At 36.1% G+C, this 24087-nt stretch overlaps 1 protein-coding gene across 2 annotated transcripts in view; it reads left to right on the plus strand.

The window, feature by feature from the left end:
* LOC128641701 (contactin-3) overlaps nucleotides 1-24087 on the plus strand; it is a 102609-nt gene that overhangs the window by 32385 nt on the left and 46137 nt on the right. For both annotated transcript variants that reach the window (XM_053694232.1, XM_053694233.1), the window contains exons 5-6: nucleotides 658-732; nucleotides 11187-11552. In XM_053694232.1, coding sequence (XP_053550207.1) covers nucleotides 658-732; nucleotides 11187-11552 — 441 coding nt within the window. The remainder of the gene's footprint in view (nucleotides 1-657; nucleotides 733-11186; nucleotides 11553-24087) is intronic.

The following is a 24087-nucleotide window of genomic DNA, read 5'->3' on the forward strand; positions in this document are numbered from 1 at the left end:
ATAAATGCACATGTCTAAAAAAAATAACCCATTTAATATCTTTTTAGCTGAATTTTAAACTTAAAATTAAAGGGACAGTCTACTCCAGAATGTTTTGTTTTTGTTAAAAAAGACAGGTAATCCCTTTATTACCCATTCCCCAGTTCTGCATAACCAATATGGTTATATAAATATACGTTTTACCTTTGTGATTCACTTGTATTTAAGCCTTTGCAGACTGCCCCTTTATTTCAGTTCTTTCAACAGACTTGCATTTTAACCAATCTGTGCTGACTCATAAATAACTCCATGGGAGTGAGCACAATGCAATCTATATGTCACACATTAACTAGCACTGTCTAGCTGTGAAAAACTGTCAAAATGCACAATGACAAGAGATGGTCTTTGAAGGTTTAGAAACTAGCATAAAAGCCTACCTAGGTTTAGTTTTCAACAAAGAATACCAAAGAACAAAGCAAATTTGATGATAAAAGAAAATTGAAAACTTGTTTAACATTACATGCCCTATCTGAATCATGAAAGTTTAATAATAACTAGACTGCCCCTTAAAGCTTTTATACATTATCCATCCAGGGTATTTATAATAAATGAAACAATGACTGTCTATCCTGACTTACTTCATTCAACCTTGATGTGCCAACTCTGTATCTCCTACAGATTCCAGCAATACAGAAATTCACCAAAGGTCTAACTCAATAGATGATGACATAGACGCTATTCCGAGTCCTAAAGGTATATTGAATTGTACATTCTGATTAGCGAGCACATTAACTTTATAAAATATATATATATTTTAAACGTTTTAGAATTTTACCAGTTTTTCATATCATATATTTTATTTCTTTAAGAAAATGCAGTTGTTTGATTAATTATTTATTGCTTTTTTTATATGTACTTCTCATTATTTATGTATTGGCATAAATTTATAGATGGTTGTGAGATGTCTTGTTGTAAAGATGAGATCACAGATTATATTTAGAGACCTTATGGACAGGATCACTCATACGACCCTGCTTAACACAAGTTAAGAAGCAGCGGTCATCTGACTCCCTGAACTTGATATTGGGGCTGATTAACAGGTCGTGTAATAGCTGGGGAGGGGCATGGAGAAGGATATCCACTTTTTTTCTGCCATGTAGTGCCCCAGACATGTGCACACTACCTAAGTAGGTATCTCCTCAACAGACAATACCATGAGAATGAAGCAAATTTGATAATAGAAATACATTGAAAACTTTTTTTTTTTAAATTATATGCTCTGTCTGTATCACTAAAGAACATTTTTGGGTTTCACGTCCCTTTAATTAAGCAGTGCTTCACCTATCTTTTCCATCATTTTGTTAGTGGGTGTTCATGCCATTAACATCTATAGTTTCACGAGGTACCTAATATATGATATCTTGTGCATTAAATTAGACTGCTAGCAGCGAGTTATCAACAATAATTACATTGCCACACTTAAGAAACATGTTTGTAGAATGGTAAATGTAAATGTCTTTCTTGTTATAGTAAAGTAGCCTCACTTTAAAGAATGAAAGTTGTTACCTGGGGCTTACTGTGGGCAGAATTCATAGAGGTTCTATTGTGAAGTTTCTTGCGGTCACATGGCGCTATTGCTATTGTTTTTATTTTATTTCTCTTTAGCTGTTAGCAACTCTCCTTTTGTACTTACATACACTTGATAGTATGGAGTGTTCAATAGAGAAAGAGGTTTTTCGTTTTAATTTAATTTTTCTATAACATTTTGAAGGTGTTTATATAATTCTTCCTTGACAGTGGAACTCACTCTGTGCGCCAACAAGTGAGCGGTTAAAAGATAGAGGAGGCTCCTTTGATTATTCGAGCTTAGCTCACAGTTTTTGTTTTAATCAGGGGCTGTTTATTTTTTTTTTGAATCCCACAGTTTTTAAATTGCAATTTTCTGCAAGTTTTTCCGGTGATTTATTCATTTTACAATTTTTTTCTTTTTAATCTGGGCCAATAAAACTTAAAGGGCTCAATTTATCAGCTGCCAGACGGGCAAGGTTCTGTATCATGAATCTTGCTTGTCTGGCCTTGTGGCAAACGGGCATCATCCACTGTCCGCCTTTAACATAGCACAAGCCGCATGTGAGCAGAGCCTGTCAATCATTTTAGGTAGTGCAGGGTTTAAGTAGCAGACCGCAGCTACATGACTAGCATTTCAGGCTCACAAGCTGCAATCGCAGGTTAATAAATGGGTCCAATTTTGTAAATTTCATATTATTGGAATGTTGCTGAAGATCTTCATTTATCATAAGGGTTTCTTTTTCAACATCAGGTTTTGTTAAAGGGTCATTGTAGTGAAAAAATGATATGCTCTAATTCGTTAAAGTATATAATTTTATCACTAGAGACTCTTCAATGCTATCTATTTAACCTCAGCAAAGGTTTAAAGCACATAGTTAAAGTACTGCTCACAAATCACAGAGGACTGCTGGTAGAGAGCGGAAATTGAAGGTCACCAATCAGCAGCACTAGTCACATGACTCAGCTGTGTCACTATCGCTGCTGATTGGGTCTCCGGCAGTTTCTGTTTGGGACCAGCAATTAACGGGTTTAATATCCCTCCAACTGTAAACTGGTCCAGTAGATTCTATGGCTGTAGCTTTAGTAGATGTTATCTGAGAATGTTCACTTGTTCAAAATCAGAAAAGTTCAGCTTCACTGATAAGCTTCACTGATAAGCTTCACTGATACCACTGCTGAACTTTTCTGATTTTGAACATGTGTACATTCTCAGATAACATCACCAAAGCTACACAAAAAAATATAGCAATCAAATGATCTATAACTGATTAAAATTCATTACCTGAATCATTTTGCTTATTTTGCTCAGATGACAATGCGACACGCAGTGTAGGTAAAAAGATAGAGAACCAACTAATTGTGCAGGGTTCAAGACAATTGGTATGCAGGTTCTACACTCAAGAACACATATTCAAGTTTTTAATTGTATATATATATATATATACATACAGTATATATATATATTTATATATATATATATATACACATATGTTGATAGATAGATAGATAGATAGACAAATAGAAGATAGATGATAGATATATAGACGGATAGATAGATGGATAGATAGACAGACAGACAAATAGAATATAGATGCTAGATATACAGATAGATAGATAATAGATAGATGGATAGATAGATATATAGATAGATAGACAGACAAATAGAAGATAGATTATAGATAGATAGATAGATAGATAGATAGATCGATTGATAGAGATAGATTGATATAGAGATAGATATTTGTATAATTAGATAGATATCAATATGTTATACCATAATAAATAAATATTTTATAATTTCTCTGTGCAGATTACGCTACTCTGTCATACTTGCACCCTCTCTCTGTGGTTAATCCTCACCCAGCTCCCAGCAAAGATAAAGAGGTGAAGATTGCGATGGTCGCCTCAGTGCTCGGTGTTGCGGTCTGTGTGGCGTTTCTATTATTCTTCTGTTACGCCGACTAAAAACTCTCAAAAACTGATTCAAGATGGATCTTCTGAACATCTGATCACATTTAGTTAAAAATGAGTTAGCAAAATCCATGTAATAAACTTGTACCAGGCATATTAAGTCCAGAGATGTTGCCTCTAGAATATTTATTACCTTTGACCCTCAAATACATGACGGTGCCGCTATATGTGGTTGTGCCGCTATATGTGGTGGTGCCGCTATATGTGGTGGTGCAGCTATATGTGGTGGTGCCGCTATATGTGGTGGTCTAGATATATGTTGTGGTGCTGCTATATGTGGTAGTGTAGCTATATGTGGTGGTCTAGATATATGTTGTGGTGCTGCTATATGTGGTAGTGTAGCTATATGTGGTGGTGCCGCTATATGTGGTGGTCTAGATATAGGTTGTGGTGCTGCTATATGTGGTAGTGTAGCTATATGTGGTGGTGTAGCTATATGTGGTGGTCTAGATATATGTTGTAGTGCTGCTTTATGGGATGATGCAGCTATATGTGGTGGTGTAGCTATATGTGGTGGTGGTGCTGCTATATGTGATTGTGCTGCTATATATGTGGCGGCACAACTATATGTGGAGGTGCCGTTATACGTGATAGTGCAGCTATAAGTGGTGGTGCCACTACATGTGTTAGTGCATTTATATGTTGTGGTGCCGCTATATGTGTTAGTGCAGCTATATGTGTTAGTGCAGCTATATGTTAGTGCAGCTATATGTGTTAGTGCTACTATATGTGTTAGTGCAGCTATATGTGTTAGTGTAGCTATATGTGTTAGTGCAGCTATATGTGGTGGTGCCGCTATATGTGTTAGTGCAGCTATATGTGTTAGTGCAGCTATATGTGGTGGTGCAGCTATATGTGTTAGTGCAGCTATATGTGTTAGTACAGCTATATGTGTTAGTGCAGCTATATGTGGTGGTGCTGCTATATGTGTTAGTGCAGCTATATGTATTAGTGCAGCTATATGTGTTAGTGCAGCTATATGAGTTAGTGCAGCTATATGTGTCAGTGCCGCTATATGTGTTAGTGCAGCTATATGTGTTAGTGCAGCTATATGTGTTAGTGCTGCTATATGTGTTAGTGCAGCTATATGTGTTAGTGCTGCTATATGTGTCAGTGCTGCTATATGTGTTAGTGCAGCTATATGTGGTGGTGCCGCTATATGTGTTAGTGCAGCTATATGTGGTGGTGCTGCTATATAAGGAGCAGTCTGCAGATGCTTAGATACAAGGTAATCACAGAGGTAAAAAGTATATTAATATAACTGAGATAAGGGGGCTGTCTGCAGAGGCTTAGATACAGGGTAATCACAGAGGTAAAAAGTATATTAATATAACTGAGATAAGGGGGCAGTCTGCAGAGGCTTAGATACAAGGTTATCACAGAGGTAAAAAGTATATTAATATAACTGAGATAAGGGGGCAGTCTGCAGAGGCTTAGATACAAGGTAGTCACAGAGGTAAAAAGTATATTAATATAACTGAGATAAGGGGGCAGTCTGCAGAGGCTTAGATACAAGGTAATCACAGAGGTAAAATGTGTATTAATATAACTGAGATAGGGAGCAGTCTGCAGAGGCTTAGATACAAGGTAATCACAGAGGTAAAATGTTTATTAATATAACTGAGATAGGGAGCAGTCTGCAGAGGCTTAGATACAAGGTAATCACAGAGGTAAAAAGTATATTAATATAACTGAGATAAGGTGCAGTCTGCAGAGGCTTAGATAGAAGGTAATCACAGAGGTAAAAAGTATATTAATATAAGTGAGATAAGGGGCAGTCTGCAGAGGCTTAGATACAAGGCAATCACAGGTAAAAAGTATATTAATATAACTGAGATAAGGGGGCAGTCTGCAGAGGCTTAGATACAGGGTAATCACAGAGGTAAAAGGTGTATTATTATAACTGTGTTGGTTCTGCAAACCTGGGGAATGGGTAATAAAGGGATTATCTATCTGTTTAAACAATAAACATTCTGGAGTAGACTGTCTCTTTAAGCAATAAAGGAATAAAACTTAATTTTTCGAGCACATGAATTTATTTTCACAATAATAACACAACACGCAATTGTAATAAGTTCACTTAATGTCATTTTATTTTGACAATACACACAGTACACGATATATACAAAAAATTAACATTTGTATTTAATATTTTTGTCAATTCAATATTCATAATTTTTATTGTCAGTCATCGATTATTTTTTATTTTTTTTATTTTAAAGGGACACTGAACCCAAATTTTATTTCATGATTCAGATAGAGCAGTAATTTTAAGCAACTTTCTAATCTACTCCTATTATCAATTTTTCTTCGTTCTCTTGGTATATTTTGTTAATAAAGCAGGGATGTATACTTAGGACCCGGCCCATTCCTGGAGCACTGTATAGAAACACGTTTGCAAGAATGCTATCCATTTGTAAGAGCACTATATGGCAGCACTATTTCTTTTTATAAAAGCAGGCATACAAACGTATGAGCCCGGACCATTTTTGTGTAGAACCCTGGGCAGCACTTGCTAATTGGTGGCTACATTTAGCCTCCAATCAGCAAGCACTACCCAGGCTGCTGAACAAAAATGTGCTGGCTTGTAAGCTTACATTCTTGCTTTTTCAAATAAATATACCAAGAAAACGAAGAAAAATTGATAATAGGAGTAAATTAGAAAGTTACTTAGAATTGCAAGCTCCATCTGAATAATGAAAGAACAAAAATTGGGTTCAGTATCCCTTTAAGCAATTTTTCAAGGTAATATTAACTCTGTGGCTTATGATTATGAAACTTAAACAGTCACTAGAAAAATATACCAATATATGTGGAGATAAGGTCCATAGAAGATATGAAACGGTGTTATAAACACTATAGGAATAGGAATATATGATCAATGCTATATCTGGCAAACTTTAAAGGGACACTAAACCCACATTTTTTCTTTCATGATTTAAGTAGATAATACAATATTAAACAAAATTCCAGTTTACTTCTATTATCTAATTTGCTTCATTCTTTAGATATCCTTTATTGAAGAAATAGCAATGCACATAGGGGAGCCAATCACACAAGGCATCTATGTGCAGCAACCAATCAGCATCTACTGAGCCTATCTAGATATGCTTTTCAGCAAAGTATCTCAAGAGAATTAAGCACATTAGATAATAGAAGTAAATTAGAAAGTTGTTTAAAATTGCATTCTCTATCTAAATCATGAAAGAAAGAAAATTGGGTTTCATGTCCTTTTAAATTAACAAAGTCAGGATATGTCATCTCTATTAATTGTGTACAAAATAAGCAAATGGCAACTATGTATACAAACAGTTCAAATACAAGAAGTTAATTACTGAACTGATAATTGGACCAGAATAGCTACAGATAACAACAGAAAACTCAAGAATATACCAAACTATTGGACGCATTAAGGTTTTTAAGCACATACATACATTTTAATCATAGTTTAATAAAGATTAGATTTTAATACACAAAACCTTAAAGGGACAGTTTACTCAAAAATGTTCTCCCCTTTAATTTGTTCCCAATGATCCACTTTACCTGCTGGAGTGTATTAAATAGTTTACAAGCAGCTCCTTTACCCTTATATTGGCATTTGAAATTGTTAATTTAGCATGTGGTATCCCCACCTATTCTGAAAGTTTGTGGCCGCGCGTACCAGCTATAGATAAGCTTTGTAAACACAGCCAGCAGAAGAGATTTCACTCCCAGTCGGATATAGCAGAGATAAGGTAATAAAATGTTGATTTTCCATTGTTCTCTCAAAGTACTGGTGATTGTTTTATGGACAGATATAAGATAAAGAAGCAGGTATATGTACACAATGTGATACAGTAATGAGATCTGATTATACCTACAAGCTCAACCCATTTTATTAGTTTGTGGCTTCAAAACACAAAATCAGAGCTTTAATATACACAATGTGATACAGTAATGAGATCTGATTATACCTACAGATATAAGATAAAGAAGCAGGTATATGTACACAATGTGATACAGTAATGAGATCTGATTATACCTACAGATATAAAATAAAGACACATGTATATGTACACAATGTGATACAGTAATGAGATCTGATTATACCTACAGATATAAGATAAAGACACATGTATATGTACACAGTGTGATACAGTAATGAGATCTGATTATACCTACAGATATAAGATAAAGAAGCATTTATATGTACACAATGTGATAAAGTAATGAGATCTGATTATACCTACAGATATAAGATAAAGAAGCAGGTATATGTGCACAATGTGATAAAGTAATGAGATCTGATTATACCTACAGATATAAGATAAAGAAGCATGTATATGTACACAATGTGATACAGTAATGAGATCTGATTATACCTACAGATATAAGATAAAGACACATGTATATGTACACAGTGTGATACAGTAATGAGATCTGATTATACCTACAGATATAAGATACAGACACATGTATATGTACACAATGTGATACAGTAATGAGATCTGATTATACCTACAGATATAAGATAAAGAAGCATTTATATGTACACAATGTGATACAGTAATGAGATCTGATTATACCTACAGATATAAGATAAAGACACATGTATATGTACACAATGTGATAAAGTAATGAGATCTGATTATACCTACAGATATAAGATAAAGAAGCATTTATATGTACACAATGTGATAAAGTAATGAGATCTGATTATACCTACAGATATAAGATAAAGAAGCAGGTTCATGTACACAATGTGATACAGTAATGAGATCTGATTATACCTACAGATATAAGATAAAGAAGCATTTATATGTACACAATGTGATAAAGTAATGAGATCTGATTATACCTACAGATATAAGATAAAGAAGCAGGTAAATGTGCACAATGTGATACAGTAATGAGATCTGATTATACCTACAGATATAAGATAAAGAAGCAGGTATATGTACACAGTGTGATACAGTAATAAGATCTGATTATACCTACAAGCTCCACCCATTTTATTAGGTTGTGGCTTCAAAACACAAAATCAGAGCTTTAATATACACAAATAAGCCTTAAAAAGCTAATTTTCAGACATTTTTTACTCTGCAGTTGGTAAAAAAAGCAATTGTAAACACATTAAGGGAAAAACTATTTTACAGTATACTGTCCCTTTAAGGGATTATTTGATAAGTGTTTGATAAGTATCCCTTTTTGCGCATTGCTAGTGGTTTCCATTGTTGCGTGAGATATCGTGTATTTGGCCATTTTATAAATGTAAATGTTAGAAAAGCACACTGGCGATTGGCTAGTAAAGTTTAAGCAAGCCTCAATAAATTCCTAACACCTTAAATGGAAACTAAACTCACATTTTTCTTCCATGTTTCAGATAGAGCAGTAATTTTAAGCAACTTTCTAAGTTACTCCTATTATCAATTTTTCTTCGTTCTCTTGGTATCTTTATTTGAAAAAGCAGGAATGAAAACTTAGGAGCTGTCCCATTTTAGGTTTAGCGCCTGGGTAGTGCTTGCTGATTGGTGACTAAATGTAGTCATCAATCAGCAAGCGGTATTCCAGGGTACTGAACCAAAAATGGGCTGACTCATAAGCTTTTATTCCTGCTTTTTCAAATAAAGATATAAAGAGAATGAAGAAAAAAACTTATAATAGGAGTAAATTAGAAAGTTGCTTGCTCTATCTGAATCATAAAAGAAAAAAAAATGTGGGTTTAGTCCATTTGCTTAAATCTAAAAACAGAAAAAAAAGCAGGTACAATGTCTCTTTAAATTTTCTAAAACTATAAAATGAAGATATAGAGCAGTTATTTACAGAAAAACAAACAAGTATTTGGGCAGATCTAAACAACAACTGGCGTAACAGATAAGGAGCACGTTCTGCAACGAGTGTCTATATATGATATATTTCATTTGGATTACGCAGCTAAAAAGGACATAAAAGAAATAAGCGCTTTAACGTTTCAAAATGTATATTAAATGGATTTATTTCAGCATTTTGTTGACAGCTATTGGTAAGTTTGTTTCTATTAAATATGAGTTGAAATATAACCTTTAATTAGACTGTCAGATACAAACATTTTTAACCCCTTGCATGAAGAGAGGGCAGCTATTTAAACTTTTAAACATAATTATAATTCACTGTCTGAGTGTGGTTAAATTTAGATTTGTTTCCGGTTGAAATGGAGAGAATTCAGTTAACAACAACATTAAAAATATAAATGTGAAAAATAAAAATTTTTGAAACATTGCAGAATCTTTTTTTACCATTAAATCTTGAAGTAAAGGAAGTTTACAGGTATCCCCTGGAAGTTTAATCAATCCAGTAAAAGTTTAAACGGTTCAGAAAATAGAGACCTGCAATTAATCAATTTGTAGCAGAATGAAGAGATATAAAGAGAGTGATTGGGTGCTGGTGCACAGCATTTTCAGGTCACGGTTGCTTAGAACATTATATATCTAACATGGTCTGTTGAGGGCCTATAACTGTAAGGGGCTGCAGTCTGAGGGTTCTGCTCTGAGGTCTGATGAGGGCATATAACTGATAGGTCTATAGTCAGTGGTATCTGATCTGAGGTACATTAGGGGCATATAACTGATAGGTCTATAGTCAGTGGTATCTGATCTGAGGTACATTAGGGGCATATAACTGATAGGTCTATAGTCAGTGGTATCTGATCTTAGGTACATTAGGGGCATATAACTGATAGGTCTATAGTCAGTGGTATCTGATCTGAGGTACATTAGGGGCATATAACTGATAGGTCTATAGTCAGTGGTATCTGATCTTAGGTACATTAGGGGCATATAACTGATAGGTCTATAGTCAGTGGTATCTGATCTGAGGTACATTAGGGGCATATAACTGATAGGTCTATAGTCAGTGGTATCTGATCTGAGGTACATTAGGGGCATATAACTGATAGGTCTACAGTCAGTGGTATCTGATCTGAGGTGCATTAGGGGCATATAACTGATAGGTCTATAGTCAGTGGTATCTGATCTGAGGTACATTAGGGGCATATAACTGATAGGTCTATAGTCAGTGGTATCTGATCTGAGGTACATTAGGGGCATATAACTGATAGGTCTATAGTCAGTGTTATCTGATCTGAGGTACATTAGGGGCATATAACTGATAGGTCTATAGTCAGTGGTATCTGATCTGAGCTACATTAGGGGCATATAACTGATAGGTCTCTAGTCAGTGGCATCTGATCTGAGGTACATTAGGGGCATATAGCTGATAGGTCTATAGTCAGTGGTATCTGATCTGAGGTATATTAGGGGCATATAACTGATAGGTCTATAGTCAGTTGTATCTGATCTGAGGTACATTAGGGGCATATAACTGATAGGTCTACAGTCAGTGGTATCTGATCTGAGGTGCATTAGGGGCATATAACTGATTGGTCTATAGTCAGTGGTATCTGATCTGAGGTACATTAGGGGCATGTAACTGATAGGTCTACAGTCATTGGTATCTGATCTGAGGTACATTAGGGGCATAAAACTGATAGGTCTACAGTCACTGGTATCTGATCTGAGGTACAATAGGGGCATTGGATCAAATCTCAGGTCCTCAGCTATCTCACAAGATATTTGCTTTTAAGTTAAAAATTAATTTATATGTATTGCAAGATTATTGTTGTTAACTTTGTAAATGTATCTGATTTTTAGTACTAACTACTGGTTTGTCAACCCAACATACCCCAAAAGCCAAATCTTATCTATCAATGGAAATAAGCAAAGAAGTTTCAGTTCAGATGGGAAGTAATGTGTCATTAAATTGTACCTTCAACATACGACCATCAATGAGCCTTAATGATCTCACTGTGCACTGGTCCAAAGATGGGGTGACAAGGACATTTATGAACAAAACATACATTTACCCTCCTGGGTATAACATGCCAGAGGAAAAGCTTTTTCAAGGACTTACAGATCTGAAACTTAAAAATGTGAGCAGAAATGATACTGGGGTCTACACCTGCTTTATAAAGTACAGGACAATGAAAGCCAGTACGAACATCACTCTTACAATAAAAGGTATGTCATATCTGGGGTCTTCTGGGGGGGAATTTGTAGACTGGGCCTTTTTTATAAAAAAAATATTTTAGTATAAAAAAATCATTTTCACAGTACAAATAAACAAATTATTTGATTGTTGTAATTTGCATTAACGGGGAAACTCTGCTCCAACATTTTCTATGGTCCACACAAGAGTAGCATTTAAATGTGATCAAACTGTCTTTGCCTAAAAAAACGGTATAAACTAAAACTAATGAGCGATATAATGTACTTCGTGCTCATTGGCAGACAGACACTTCCTGCTGTTGCATGTTTTGGAAACAAATGTTCATAATCATCCAATGATCATTAGTAGGAAGTAGCTATCAGCCAATTAGATTTAGCAGGAAGTGCACCGCTCATACTGTTGTGATTTTTTTAATTTAAATGTTAACATGTTTAAAATCCTATTTCGTAGGCAGTTTACCATGTCTTAATACTGGTGTTTCCAATGGATGGTTGATTTTTATTACAGTGTATTTAAAAGAATAGTAGGCAACTGCTTTGGGAGATTTATAAACAAGGTGCATTTGAATAGCTCTGCAAGTAATGAATCTTTGCAGAGATCACCTTTTCAGAAGCTGAATAATTTGGCTATGGAGAATTTTCTTCTTTCCACAGTTTTTCCCATCAGGGTAGATTAGGTTTGCCACCTTTTCTGGAACAAAATACCAGCCATGCTCATTAGCATAAATACTTATACAGAGTAACTTAGGGACTAAGGCTGCTAGGACTAAAATAAATAATAATATGTTCACAATTAAATTCTCACACACTTAGACATATTGAGGGATATTTATCAAGCCGTCAACTATGCTGCATTTGCCGGCACCAATACGCTCTCCTACCATCACCTAACATCACGGCCGCGGACCTGAATACACTCTCCTTATTTATTAAAAAAGCTGTCAAAAAGCCGCGCACTAAGTACGGGGTGATGAGCAGCGGACTGTTGTTAACTAACAGTCATCGATCTCACTGCTATTCAGCTTTTTCCCAACTTTATTTATATACTGTCACTAAACACTGCCACTATACTAAAATGTTTAACCCCTATCCCACTGCTCCCAGAACCCACCGCAACTAAATAAAGTTATTAACCCCATCCCGCTGCTCCCGGAGCCCACCGCAACTCTAATAAAGTTATTAACCCCTATCCTGCCGCTCCTGGAGCCCATTGCAACTCTAATAAAGTTATTAACCCCTATCCTGCTGCTCCCGGAGCCCACTGCAACTCTAATAAAGTTATTAACCACTATCCTGCCACTCCCTGAGCCTTCCGCAACTAAATACATTTATTAACCCCTAAACCCCTGGCCTCCCACATCACTACCACTTACTAAACCTATTAACCCCTAAACAGCCAGCCCCCCACATCGCCATAAACTAAATTAAGCTATTAACCCCTAAACCTAACAACCCGCTAACTTTACATTAAATATTAACTCATCCCTATCTTATAATAAATTTAAACTTACCTTTAGAATTAAAATAAACTATATTAAACTATTAATTAACCTACCCTAACTATTATACTCAAATTACATTAAATTACATTAAACTATATTAAACTATTTATTAATCTACCCTAACTATTATACTAAAATTACATTAAATTACATTAAACTATATTAAACTATTAATTAACCTACCCTAACTATTATTTAAAAACTACATTAAACTAACAATTAAATTAACTATATTACATATTTAAACACCTAACCCTACTCAAGTTATTTAAATCTACAATAAAGAATTACTAAGTTGCACAAAATAACAACTGAGTTACAAAAAATAAAAACACTAAGTTACACAAAATAAAAAATAAATGATCAAATATTTAAACTAATTACACATAATCTAATAGCCCTATGAAAATACCCCCCCCCCCCAAATAAAAAAAAACCTTAGCCTACAATAAAATACCAATGGCCCTTAAAAGGGCCTTTTGCGGGGCACTGCCCCAAAGAAATCAGCTCTTTTACCTGTAAATAAAAATACAAACACCCCCCCAACAGTAAAACCCACCACCCACACAACCAACCCCCCAAATATAAACCTATCTAAAAAAACCTAAGCTCCCCATTGCCCTGAAAAGGGCATTTTGATGGGCATTGCCCTTAAAAGGGCATTTAGCTCTTTTTCCGCCCAAAGTCCCTAACCTAAAATTAAAACCCACCCAATAAACCCTTAAAAAAACCTAACACTAACCCCTGAAGATCCACTTACAGTTTTTGAAGACCCGACATCCATCCTCAACGAAGCGGCAGAAGTCCTCAGTGAAGCCGGCAGAAGTCTTCATCCAAGCGGGCCCAAGTCTTCATCCAAGCCAGCAGAAGTCTTCATCCAGACTAGATCTTCTATTTTCATCCATCTGGCACAGAGCAGCTCCATCTTCAAGACATCCGGCGCGGAGCATCCTCTTCTTACGACGTCTTCTGAAGAATGAAGCTTCCCTTTAAATAAAGTCATCCAAGATGGCGTCCCTTACATTCCTATTGGCTGAAAGAATTCTATCAGCCAATCGGAATTAAGGGTGAAAAAATCCTATTGGCTGTTGCAATCAGCCAATTGGATTGAGCTTTCATCCTATTGGCTGATCCAATCAGCCAATAGGTTTGAGCTCGCATTGTGTCACAAATTTCAACTTTTGCCAATCTGTAGGCGTTGATAAATGGGGCGAATCAGTCTCGCCACAATTACACTGCGGAATTCCAGCGTATTTGCAGTTGACGGCTTGATAAATAGGCCTCATTGCATCTAACTCAATGCCATTTTAGCTTTTAGTTCTTAGTTAATACCTTGCAAGGTTTAGTGTTTTTAATGTTTATATTAATTTACTCACCTGCATATTAAAGTGTTTACATTTTTAAACAGAGTTCTAGGTCTCTTTTAATCCTTTATATAGTATAAATAGTAGGTGTAGCTTATATTGAGTCTTACAAGTGTTTCCCTCATATTGTTGTTTTCACACTTAGACGTTTCCCCATGATGTGATCTTTATTTCTATATTTATTCTTCATTTATGTTCTGTACCTTAAAAATAGCGGCCGTGTCTGTAAAATGCTGGCTGGGTGATAACCCTAAGGAAATGTTCCAGTTTCCAGGTACTATCTTGGCTTAACCCACAACATGCTCAATTCTTCCCACCCTGCACGTGACACACCCACCCACCTAGCCCTGCTCCTCTCTTAGTGGCTCTGGCTACATTGAACCTACAAGTCCCCCTTGCACGCCTCTCCCTGAAAACCTTCAGGAAATAGTATTTTAATAGCAAGAAAAGCTAAGGGCTATATTACAAGTGGAGCGCTAATTTATCGTGGGTCCGCACACAGTGAGTTTGCGGTAGCAATTAGCACTTACAAAATTAACCAGAGATCAGATCGCTGGTTAATTTTATAAATATGCCCCAAATGCCTCCTAAATACAGTGTAGTGTATCATTTTTATAAAAAAAATAATAACTGCACTAGGAAGTATTTTGGGAGTAAAGTTGGTGGGAGTGGGGGTGCCTTTACATTGCGGTCTATGGAAATATACATATATATTTATATTTGCTGCCATCGCTTTGCTACTTACCCCCTTTGCTGCGCTTAGGTTCTGATGCTGTCTCTGACTGCATCAGAACGAGGCTCCCATTGGAACCTATGGAAGCGTGTTCGTGCTCGCATTGTGCTTAACTTGCAATACCAGTGCACATTAGCATGTGCTGGCATTACTCAGTGGAGCACTAATATTGCTGGCGCGCAAGCGATATTTAGAGCTCCACTTGTAATCTAGCTCTAAATGTGTTAACATCTCTGGACGCAGCAAAGTACAGTTATCTGGCATTCAAAGGGTTAAAAGGACGTTCAAACCATTTTTTATTTTAAAAAAAGGGGGGGGGGGTTGGACTCTAAAAGATGGTACATATATTTATTAAACACATGTTCCTATGCTGAAAAACTGTTTTTATTCTCCCGAGGCTGCGTCATTCTCCAGTTGTGGTTCTTGTCTTGGCCCTTGAGCAATCAAGTTTCAAAGGGGGATGGTGTAAACTTTTTAATCTGAAACCACAATTATTGCCAGTTCAACATTATCACTACACTACTGCTTCAGACATTTTTCATTGGTCTCATTGTTAGTGCAAAATGTGCCAGCAACATTTCCTTCTGTGATCTTGATGCAACTCATATATATGAGCAAATGTTATATATATATATATATATATATATATATATATATATATATATATATGGTTGCATAAGACTGCTAAAGATCAGTACATAAAAGTGTACACCTCAAACATGCATCAAACAAAATATATACAATTAAAGGGACATGAAACCCAACATTTTATTTTCATGATTCAGATAGATAATACATTTTTAAATACATTTCCAATTTTTTTCTGTTACCAATTTTGCTTCATTGTCTTGGTATTTTTTATTGAAAAAGCAAGTAATGCACTCCTGGGAGTAGCTGAACACATTTGTAAGCCAATTAAAAGGGGCATGCAAGTTCAGCCACCAATCAGCGATTGTTCCAAGCTCTGGAGCCTATCTAGATATGCTTTTCAACAAAGGATACAAAGAGGGTGAATCAAATTAGATAATAGAAGTAAATTAGAAAGTTGTTAATAATGGTATGCTCTATCTGAATTATGAAAGGAAAGTTTTGTGTTTCTTGTCCCTTTAATAAATTAAATTCGCAATTTAAGTCAAACATAAGGTCCTAATGGTACATTAGAAATAGGAAAGTCCAGACCGGAAAGGGAGGAGCTACACCGGGTACGTGAGCTCGGTGTTTGCAGTAGGAAGAACGCTACATCCCACAGTGAGTTTGAGGCCTTAGACTGGAATTTCATCTGTACAGCCAGGCAGAGCCCAGCGAGATTGGGCGTACACTCCGGTCATAGAGACGCATAGCCGTTGGACCAAGTCGGCAGGGTCCCAGCTGAGAGACATCAGGGGGCCCATACATCAAGCTCCGTATGGAGTTTGTGGGCCCGTGTTTCTGGTGAGTCTTCAGGCTCGCCAAAAACAGCAGTTATGAAGCAGTGGTCTAAAGACCGCTGCTCCATAACCTGTCCCCCTGCTCTGAGCAGGCGGACAGGAATCGACACAATTCAACCCGATCGAGTACGATCGGGTTGATTGACACCTCCCTGCTGGCGGCCTATTGGCCGCGAGTCTGCAGTGGGCGGCGTTGCACCAGCAGCTCTTGTGAGCTGCTGGTGCAATGCTGAATACGGAGAGCGTATTGCTCTCCGCATTCAGCGAGGTCTTGCGGACCTGATCTGCACTGTTGGATCAGGTCCGCAAGACCTTTGATACATAGGCCTCTATGCGTGTAAGAGGGATGGCACAACACATACGCAGCTGAGACACAGGTAGTACCAGGACGTTTACCAGCTGCTCCTAAAACCCCTGTCAGAGATAGCTAAAGAGTGAAGTATAGCACGTAAACGGGCTCAGTATGGCAAGCTGATAGGGTAGTAGCACTTTTATTGCCATAAAAGGATATTTTATCTCTGCTTTTGTTTTGACTTTTTAAGGGGGTAACTGAAGAAAAGAGCTTTACAAGCACGCAGAGTTCTGGGACTGTATCCGATCAGTCTCTAAATAGATTATCGCCTACAGGTGGCGCTACACAAAGTTAGAGAAAAAAGGAGATCACAAATCTGGGTAACAGAAATATCAAGCCCTCTGATGCGACACCTCTGTGTCTTTGTGGGGGACACTTAATCTAGCACATTTTGCTAGATATAATAGAACTTGGCAAATTATTATCTTTGTCATTCTTTTGGGAGAACAGAAGGCAGGAAAAGGAAGATTTTTATTACAGAGGCTTGCACCTAACAGTGACTGACTGCATACACCGTGAGATAACCTGGCTGAATTACAATACGCACTTACTAAGCTAGGCGCAAACACTGCTAATTGTATTCATTTTCTGCTTGGTGAGCTATTAGTATTACTGGTTATCTTAATATTTTAATTTGATCATTTGTTGCAATTGATATTTGATACGCTGACACTGCAATTTTACACTTTGTGAAGGATTGGTGGATCTGGTATTATAGGCCCCCGCAAAGTTTAGGAGATATCAGAGATATATATACAACCAGACAGGATACCTCTGGTATATAGAAAGGATAAGCCAGGTTGTGATGATTTAAAAGGTGTGAGTTTGCCTATTATATATGTGACATATCACAAGATTATTGCTGGGGGAGTTGAGTATACGTAAAAACAAAAGTTAGGCCGGATTAAGTCGTAATCTTTGACAGATTTATATATCGTCTAACAAATTCTGTTGTTGGGGCAGGGGGAGCGATAGGGACAACTAGATTGTGTTTTTCACAGATATTCACATATTTTTCAAAGAGTAGAAAGAGGGCGCCACAATAGCGTGATATTGTCTGGATATGCAGGTACAGATAAAAGTAAGTATTATGCTTACCAAATGGTGTGGCACTGTGCTGTGACCAGTGCAAGAGAGCAGGCTAGCACTTGTCAGTGGCTAGTACACTGTGGAAGCCAAGCTCCAAAGGCACTTGTCCTAGTTGCAACTTGGTGTATGTCTCCTGTTGACTGGACTTCAGGTGCTGCAAATGGTGTATTCTTTTGTGTGTTGTTCAATTGGTATTGATAAACCACAACACAGACAACTTCAAATAAAATGGCTTTTAATACTTATGACGCGTTTCTCAACCTCAAACGGGTCGTTTCATCAGATAAAAAAGTGAATGCCACCATTAACAATTGTTGACAATTTATACACATTTGTGTGTCTAAAGAGGAAGTTGTCATCAGATGTGTAATCCAATAGAAAAACATTTGTGTGCATTCAGCTGTGGAAACCAAATCAGGCTCCCAGCTGTTACAAATTGAAAATTTAGACAGAGTAACAAGGTTAAAATAAGATATGTGTATATATGGGAATCTAAACTTTTAACCTGTTGGTTACATTGTGAAAATGAATAAATAAAACAATGTTATCACTTTGTTTTCATAAAAAAATAATACATATATAACCTCACTTAATAGTTTGTTGTAATGGACACAATCCTTTTGAATATAGAGGAAAATATGTTTAATTGTAAGAATAACAAAAAAATGTGTATATATGGAAAATGGATAATTCATTGAATAATAAGGATCTGAATAGGAGTCTGAACTTTTAACCTGTTGTTTGCATTGTGAATGTGAAGAATTAAAAAAGTGTTATTACTTGGTTTTCGTTAGATACTTGTATAACCTCAATGTAGTTTGTTATAATGGATTGATAAATATATAACCTCAATATAATAGTTTTTTTAAAATAGACACAATCTTTTTAAATGTGAAAGAAGAATATATTTGATTGTAAAAATTACATAGGGATGTGTATGTATGGAAAATGGATTATCCATTAAACAGAGGTCTTTGTATATACATACATGCACACACACACACGTATCCCCCCCCTTGTATAATATCTGCATACATGCGCATGTGCACACACGCATATAGTTGTGTTGTTTCTAATTATTTATTTTGAAAATGATTGTTTTGTTAAAAAGAAAAAGGTAAAGAAAATAAGGTGTCTCTCTTTCTGTGTATAGTGTGTGTTAATTGTGAATGATAATTGATGATCTGTGTCTGGAATTTTATTTGTGAAATCTGATGTTTGAAATGAAATGAAAGAGATTTCTAATTGGTGTGGTACCTAATTTGACTCATCTCACATTTAATAGATATAATCAAAATCATATAATCACTGTCTAGATGTATGGTTTTGCCCTATTGTTCCAAGGGTGTATCTGGCCTATGAATGTTAAAATATGAATTAATAATCTGTGTCTGAAAATGATATTCAATATTGTGATAACTGTACAAATCTGTCAATTGAAGGCTGCTAGATCCAGGTTGGCATTCAACCCTTGTGGATGAAGAGTCTTCAGTCGATAGATCCAGTATGTTTCGCGCTGTCTGAGTCTGGTGAGTCTATTGTAGTCAGAACTCTTTGGAATAAAATCAATGGGAATGTATTTGAAAATGTTTGGATTTCCATTGTGTTTGGTTAGACAATGATTGGGTATGCTATGTTTGATTTTGTTTTTTCTGGAATTTTTGCAGTTGCGGTGATGTTCACCCCATCTGTTTCTCAGTTTTCTGGAGGTGCGGCCTACATATTGGAGGCCGCATATACACTCCATAAGATAAACGGTGAAAGATGAATTACAGTTGAAAAAAATAGGAATTTGGAAATTCTCACCAGTAATTGTGGATTTGAAATTTTTAATCCCTGATTTGATACTTTTGCAAGAGCCACATCCTGTTTTGCCACATTTGTAAATACCCCCGAAGGCCAAATAGTCCCTTGTTCTGAATAGGATTTTGTAATGTTCTGTTGGAAAATTTGTGTTTCACTTTCTTACTGGGAGCTAGCTGATTTCTAAGTGTGGGCGCACTTTTGTATATGATTCTTGGTGTTTCTTTTACAAAATGTTTGAGAATGGGGTCCCTTTGTATTATATACCAATGTTTTTTATTATGTGTTGTATTTTATGAAAATCAGAATTGTATTGTGTTATAAAAATGGTTTCTTTCTCTCCAAAAGGTGTATCTGTTTTATTGGTTTTCTTGTCTGTTAGGATAGGCCCATATCATTGCAGTTTAGATGTTCTATGAAATTGTTGGCCAACGATAGATCTCCTTCCCATAAAAAAATCAGATCATCTATATAACGGCCATAGAAGACCAGGTTCGCCCCAAAGTTTGCTGAATAGATGTATTTTTCTTCAAAGAAACCCATGAATTGGTTTGCAAAACTGGGGGCGAACCTGGTCCCCATGGCCGTTCCCTTAATCTGTAGGTAGAAATTATCTTGGTATATGAAATAATTGTGCTGTAAAATATACAAAATGCTCTCTAAAATATAATCACATTGTGTGCTTGGCAAATATATATCCTTATGTATCATCTACCCAAAATCCACAAGAACAAAACAAATCCCCCAGGACGCCCAATCATTGCTGGAATCGGAAATCTAACTTACAACTTATCCTTTTTTATAGACAAATATCTGCAAAAACATGTAGTTACTTTACCATCATACATCAAATATAGCACTCATTTACTACAACACTTACAGAAAATCAATATCAACAATAGAAATCTTTTTTGGATCACCTGTGATGTCAGTTCTTTATATTCGAACATTTCGCATGATTTAGGTTTATTAGCAATCTCATATTATCTACATAAGGATATATATTTGCCAAGAACACAATGTGATTATATTTTAGAGAGCATTTTGTATATTTTACAGCACAATTATTTCATATACCAAGATAATTTCTACCTACAGATTAAGGGAACGGCCATGGGGACCAGGTTCGCCCCCAGTTTTGCAAACCAATTCATGGGTTTCTTTGAAGAAAAATACATCTATTCAGCAAACTTTGGGGCAAACCTGGTCTTCTATGGCCGTTATATAGATGATCTGATTTTTTTATGGGAAGGAGATCTATCGTTGGCCAACAATTTCATAGAACATCTAAACTGCAATGATATGGGCCTAAAATTCACAGCCAATATTCAGACTCAAAACATCGAATATCTAGATCTCATGCTTAGTTTAGAAGAACACAACATCACATCCAAGACCTATTTTAAAGATGTTGACAGCAACAGTTTTCTAAATTATCATAGCAATCATCACAGGAATTGGATACACAATGTACCCTACAGCCAATTTCGTAGGATGAGACGAAATTGTAGCGACTACAACACTTTTTTGAAACAAAGTCAAGTATTATATAATAGGTTTATTGAAAAAGAATATCCCCCCATTTTACTAGACAGGGCCCTTGAAAAAGCGAAAAATCTAAACAGGGAGGATATCCTAACAGACAAGAAAACCAATAAAACAGATACACCTTTTGGAGAGAAAGAAACCATTTTTATAACACAATACAATTCTGATTTTCATAAAATACAACACATAATAAAAAACATTGGTATATAATACAAAGGGACCCCATTCTCAAACATTTGGTAAAAGAAACACCAAGAATCATATACAAAAGAGCGCCCACACTTAGAAATCAGCTAGCTCCCAGTAAGAAAGTGAAACACAAATTTTCCAACAGAACATTACAAAATCCTATTCAGAACAAGGGACTATTTGGCCTTCGGGGTATTTACAACAGTGATGTGCAGTCACTAGAGGCAGGTGAGGCAGTGCTTCACCTCTCATATGGGCAAAAATATATTTTTTTTATTGGCTTTAAAAAAACAAAATTGTAATTTTTTTTCCCCAGCATTTTTTTTTCTCACAGCTACATGTTGTGCAATGGAGAGGCACAAGCAGGTCTGCCCACCACTACACAACATGCTGCGCCATCTACTGGATGAAAGTGGTTAAGATCATTGCATGGCCCATAAGTGCTTTATTTGAGGCAGTCCTATTTGGGCTGAACCAATCCAGCGAGAGGCATTAGTAAGTGGAACATAGGGTTGGGGCTGGATGTTAAATCATATAAAACAAAACAAAAACGGAAAAAAACAACTTTCATATATTTTGTTGCTGTCCTGTGAAGCTGACAGCTTTGCTAAAGTGAAAAAGAGAGTTCTGTTCTTCCCCTCTAAGTGCAGTGGAATGTGCCACTGTCACTTCCTAAATCCTTACAGAGCAGGAAAAGAGGCACAGAGAGCAGTGTTTCAGCTACATCTTATTAAAGTAAGATTTTACTGAAAGGGATTCTGTTAGTGAAAATGATAATTTAATGAATGTGGTTTAGTGTTTTTTACTCTTTTACAGCAGGGTCGTTTTTGTATTTTGTTTACTCAAACTTTACATCCACTAACTTAGCAGCTTGCCTCTGTACTTCACACTAAATTATAGACTCATTTTCTGAACTCTCTGTAGCTCTGCTGTTTTATTATTTTAAAATGCAGTGGTCCCCCCCCCTTGTGTGTGTGTGTGTGTGTGTCTCTCTCTCTCTATCTATCCATCTCTCTCCTTATGTGTTGTTCTCCCCAATGGTCTCTTTCTCTCTCTGTCTCTCTTCCTCCCCCTCTGACTCTCATCCCTTATGTAATGAAAGAATCTATAAGCATAATTTGCAGCATTAAAGTAAAAAGTATGTTTTAAACATATTTTAATGGGCATGGATTTCTAGATCTCATAATCAGAGCAAGCATTGTGTTATCTGGCAAGAGTTTCTGTTACAATCCTTTTAGACTAAAATCAGATGTTTACTAAGTTGACCAGTTTTCCAAGACACCATTTAAAGGGACATGAAACCCATATGCAAATTTAAATAACTTTCCAATTTACATTTAATATCTCATTTTCTTCATTCTTTTGATGTCCTTTGTTGAAAATCATATCTAAATATGCTCAGTAGCTGCTGATTGGTGGCTGCACATAGATACCTCATGTGATTGGCTCACCCATGTGCATTGCTATTTCTTCAACAAAGGATATCTAAAGAATGAAGGCGTATCCTAGCCACTGCTTCACCAGCCTCTGACGTCACTGCACGTCACTGATTTACAAATGTGGCAAAACAGGATGTGGCTCTTGCAAAAGTATCAAATCAGGGATTAAAAATTTCAAATCCACAATTACTGGTGAGAATTTCCAAATTCCTATTTTTTTCAACTGTAATTCATCTTTCACCGTTTATCTTATGGAGTGTATATGCGGCCTCCAATATGTAGGCCGCACCTCCAGAAAACTGAGAAACAGATGGGGTGAACATCACCGCAACTGCAAAAATTCCAGAAAAAACAAAATCAAACATAGCATACCCAATCATTGTCTAACCAAACACAATGGAAATCCATACATTTTCAAATACATTCCCATTGATTTTATTCCAAAGAGTTCTGACTACAATAGACTCACCAGACTCAGACAGCGCGAAACATACTGGATCTATCGACTGAAGACTCTTCATCCACAAGGGTTGAATGCCAACCTGGATCTAGCAGCCTTCAATTGACAGATTTGTACAGTTATCACAATATTGAATATCATTTTCAGACACAGATTATTAATTCATATTTTAACATTCATAGGCCAGATACACCCTTGGAACAATAGGGCAAAACCATACATCTAGACAGTGATTATATGATTTTGATTATATCTATTAAATGTGAGATGAGTCAAATTAGGTACCACACCAATTAGAAATCTCTTTCATTTCATTTCATTTCAAACATCAGATTTCACAAATAAAATTCCAGACACAGATCATCAATTATCATTCACAATTAACACACACTATACACAGAAAGAGAGACACCTTATTTTCTTTACCTTTTTCTTTTTAACAAAACAATCATTTTCAAAATAAATAATTAGAAACAACACAACTATATGCGTGTGTGCACATGCGCATGTATGCAGATATTATACAAGGTGGGGGGGATATGTGTGTGTGTGCATGTATGTATATACAAAGACCTCTGTTTAATGGATAATCCATTTTCCATACATACACATCCCTATGTAATTTTTACAATCAAATATAT

This window comes from Bombina bombina, chromosome 11, assembly GCF_027579735.1.
Source record: "Bombina bombina isolate aBomBom1 chromosome 11, aBomBom1.pri, whole genome shotgun sequence".
Taxonomy (NCBI): Eukaryota; Metazoa; Chordata; class Amphibia; order Anura; family Bombinatoridae; genus Bombina; species Bombina bombina.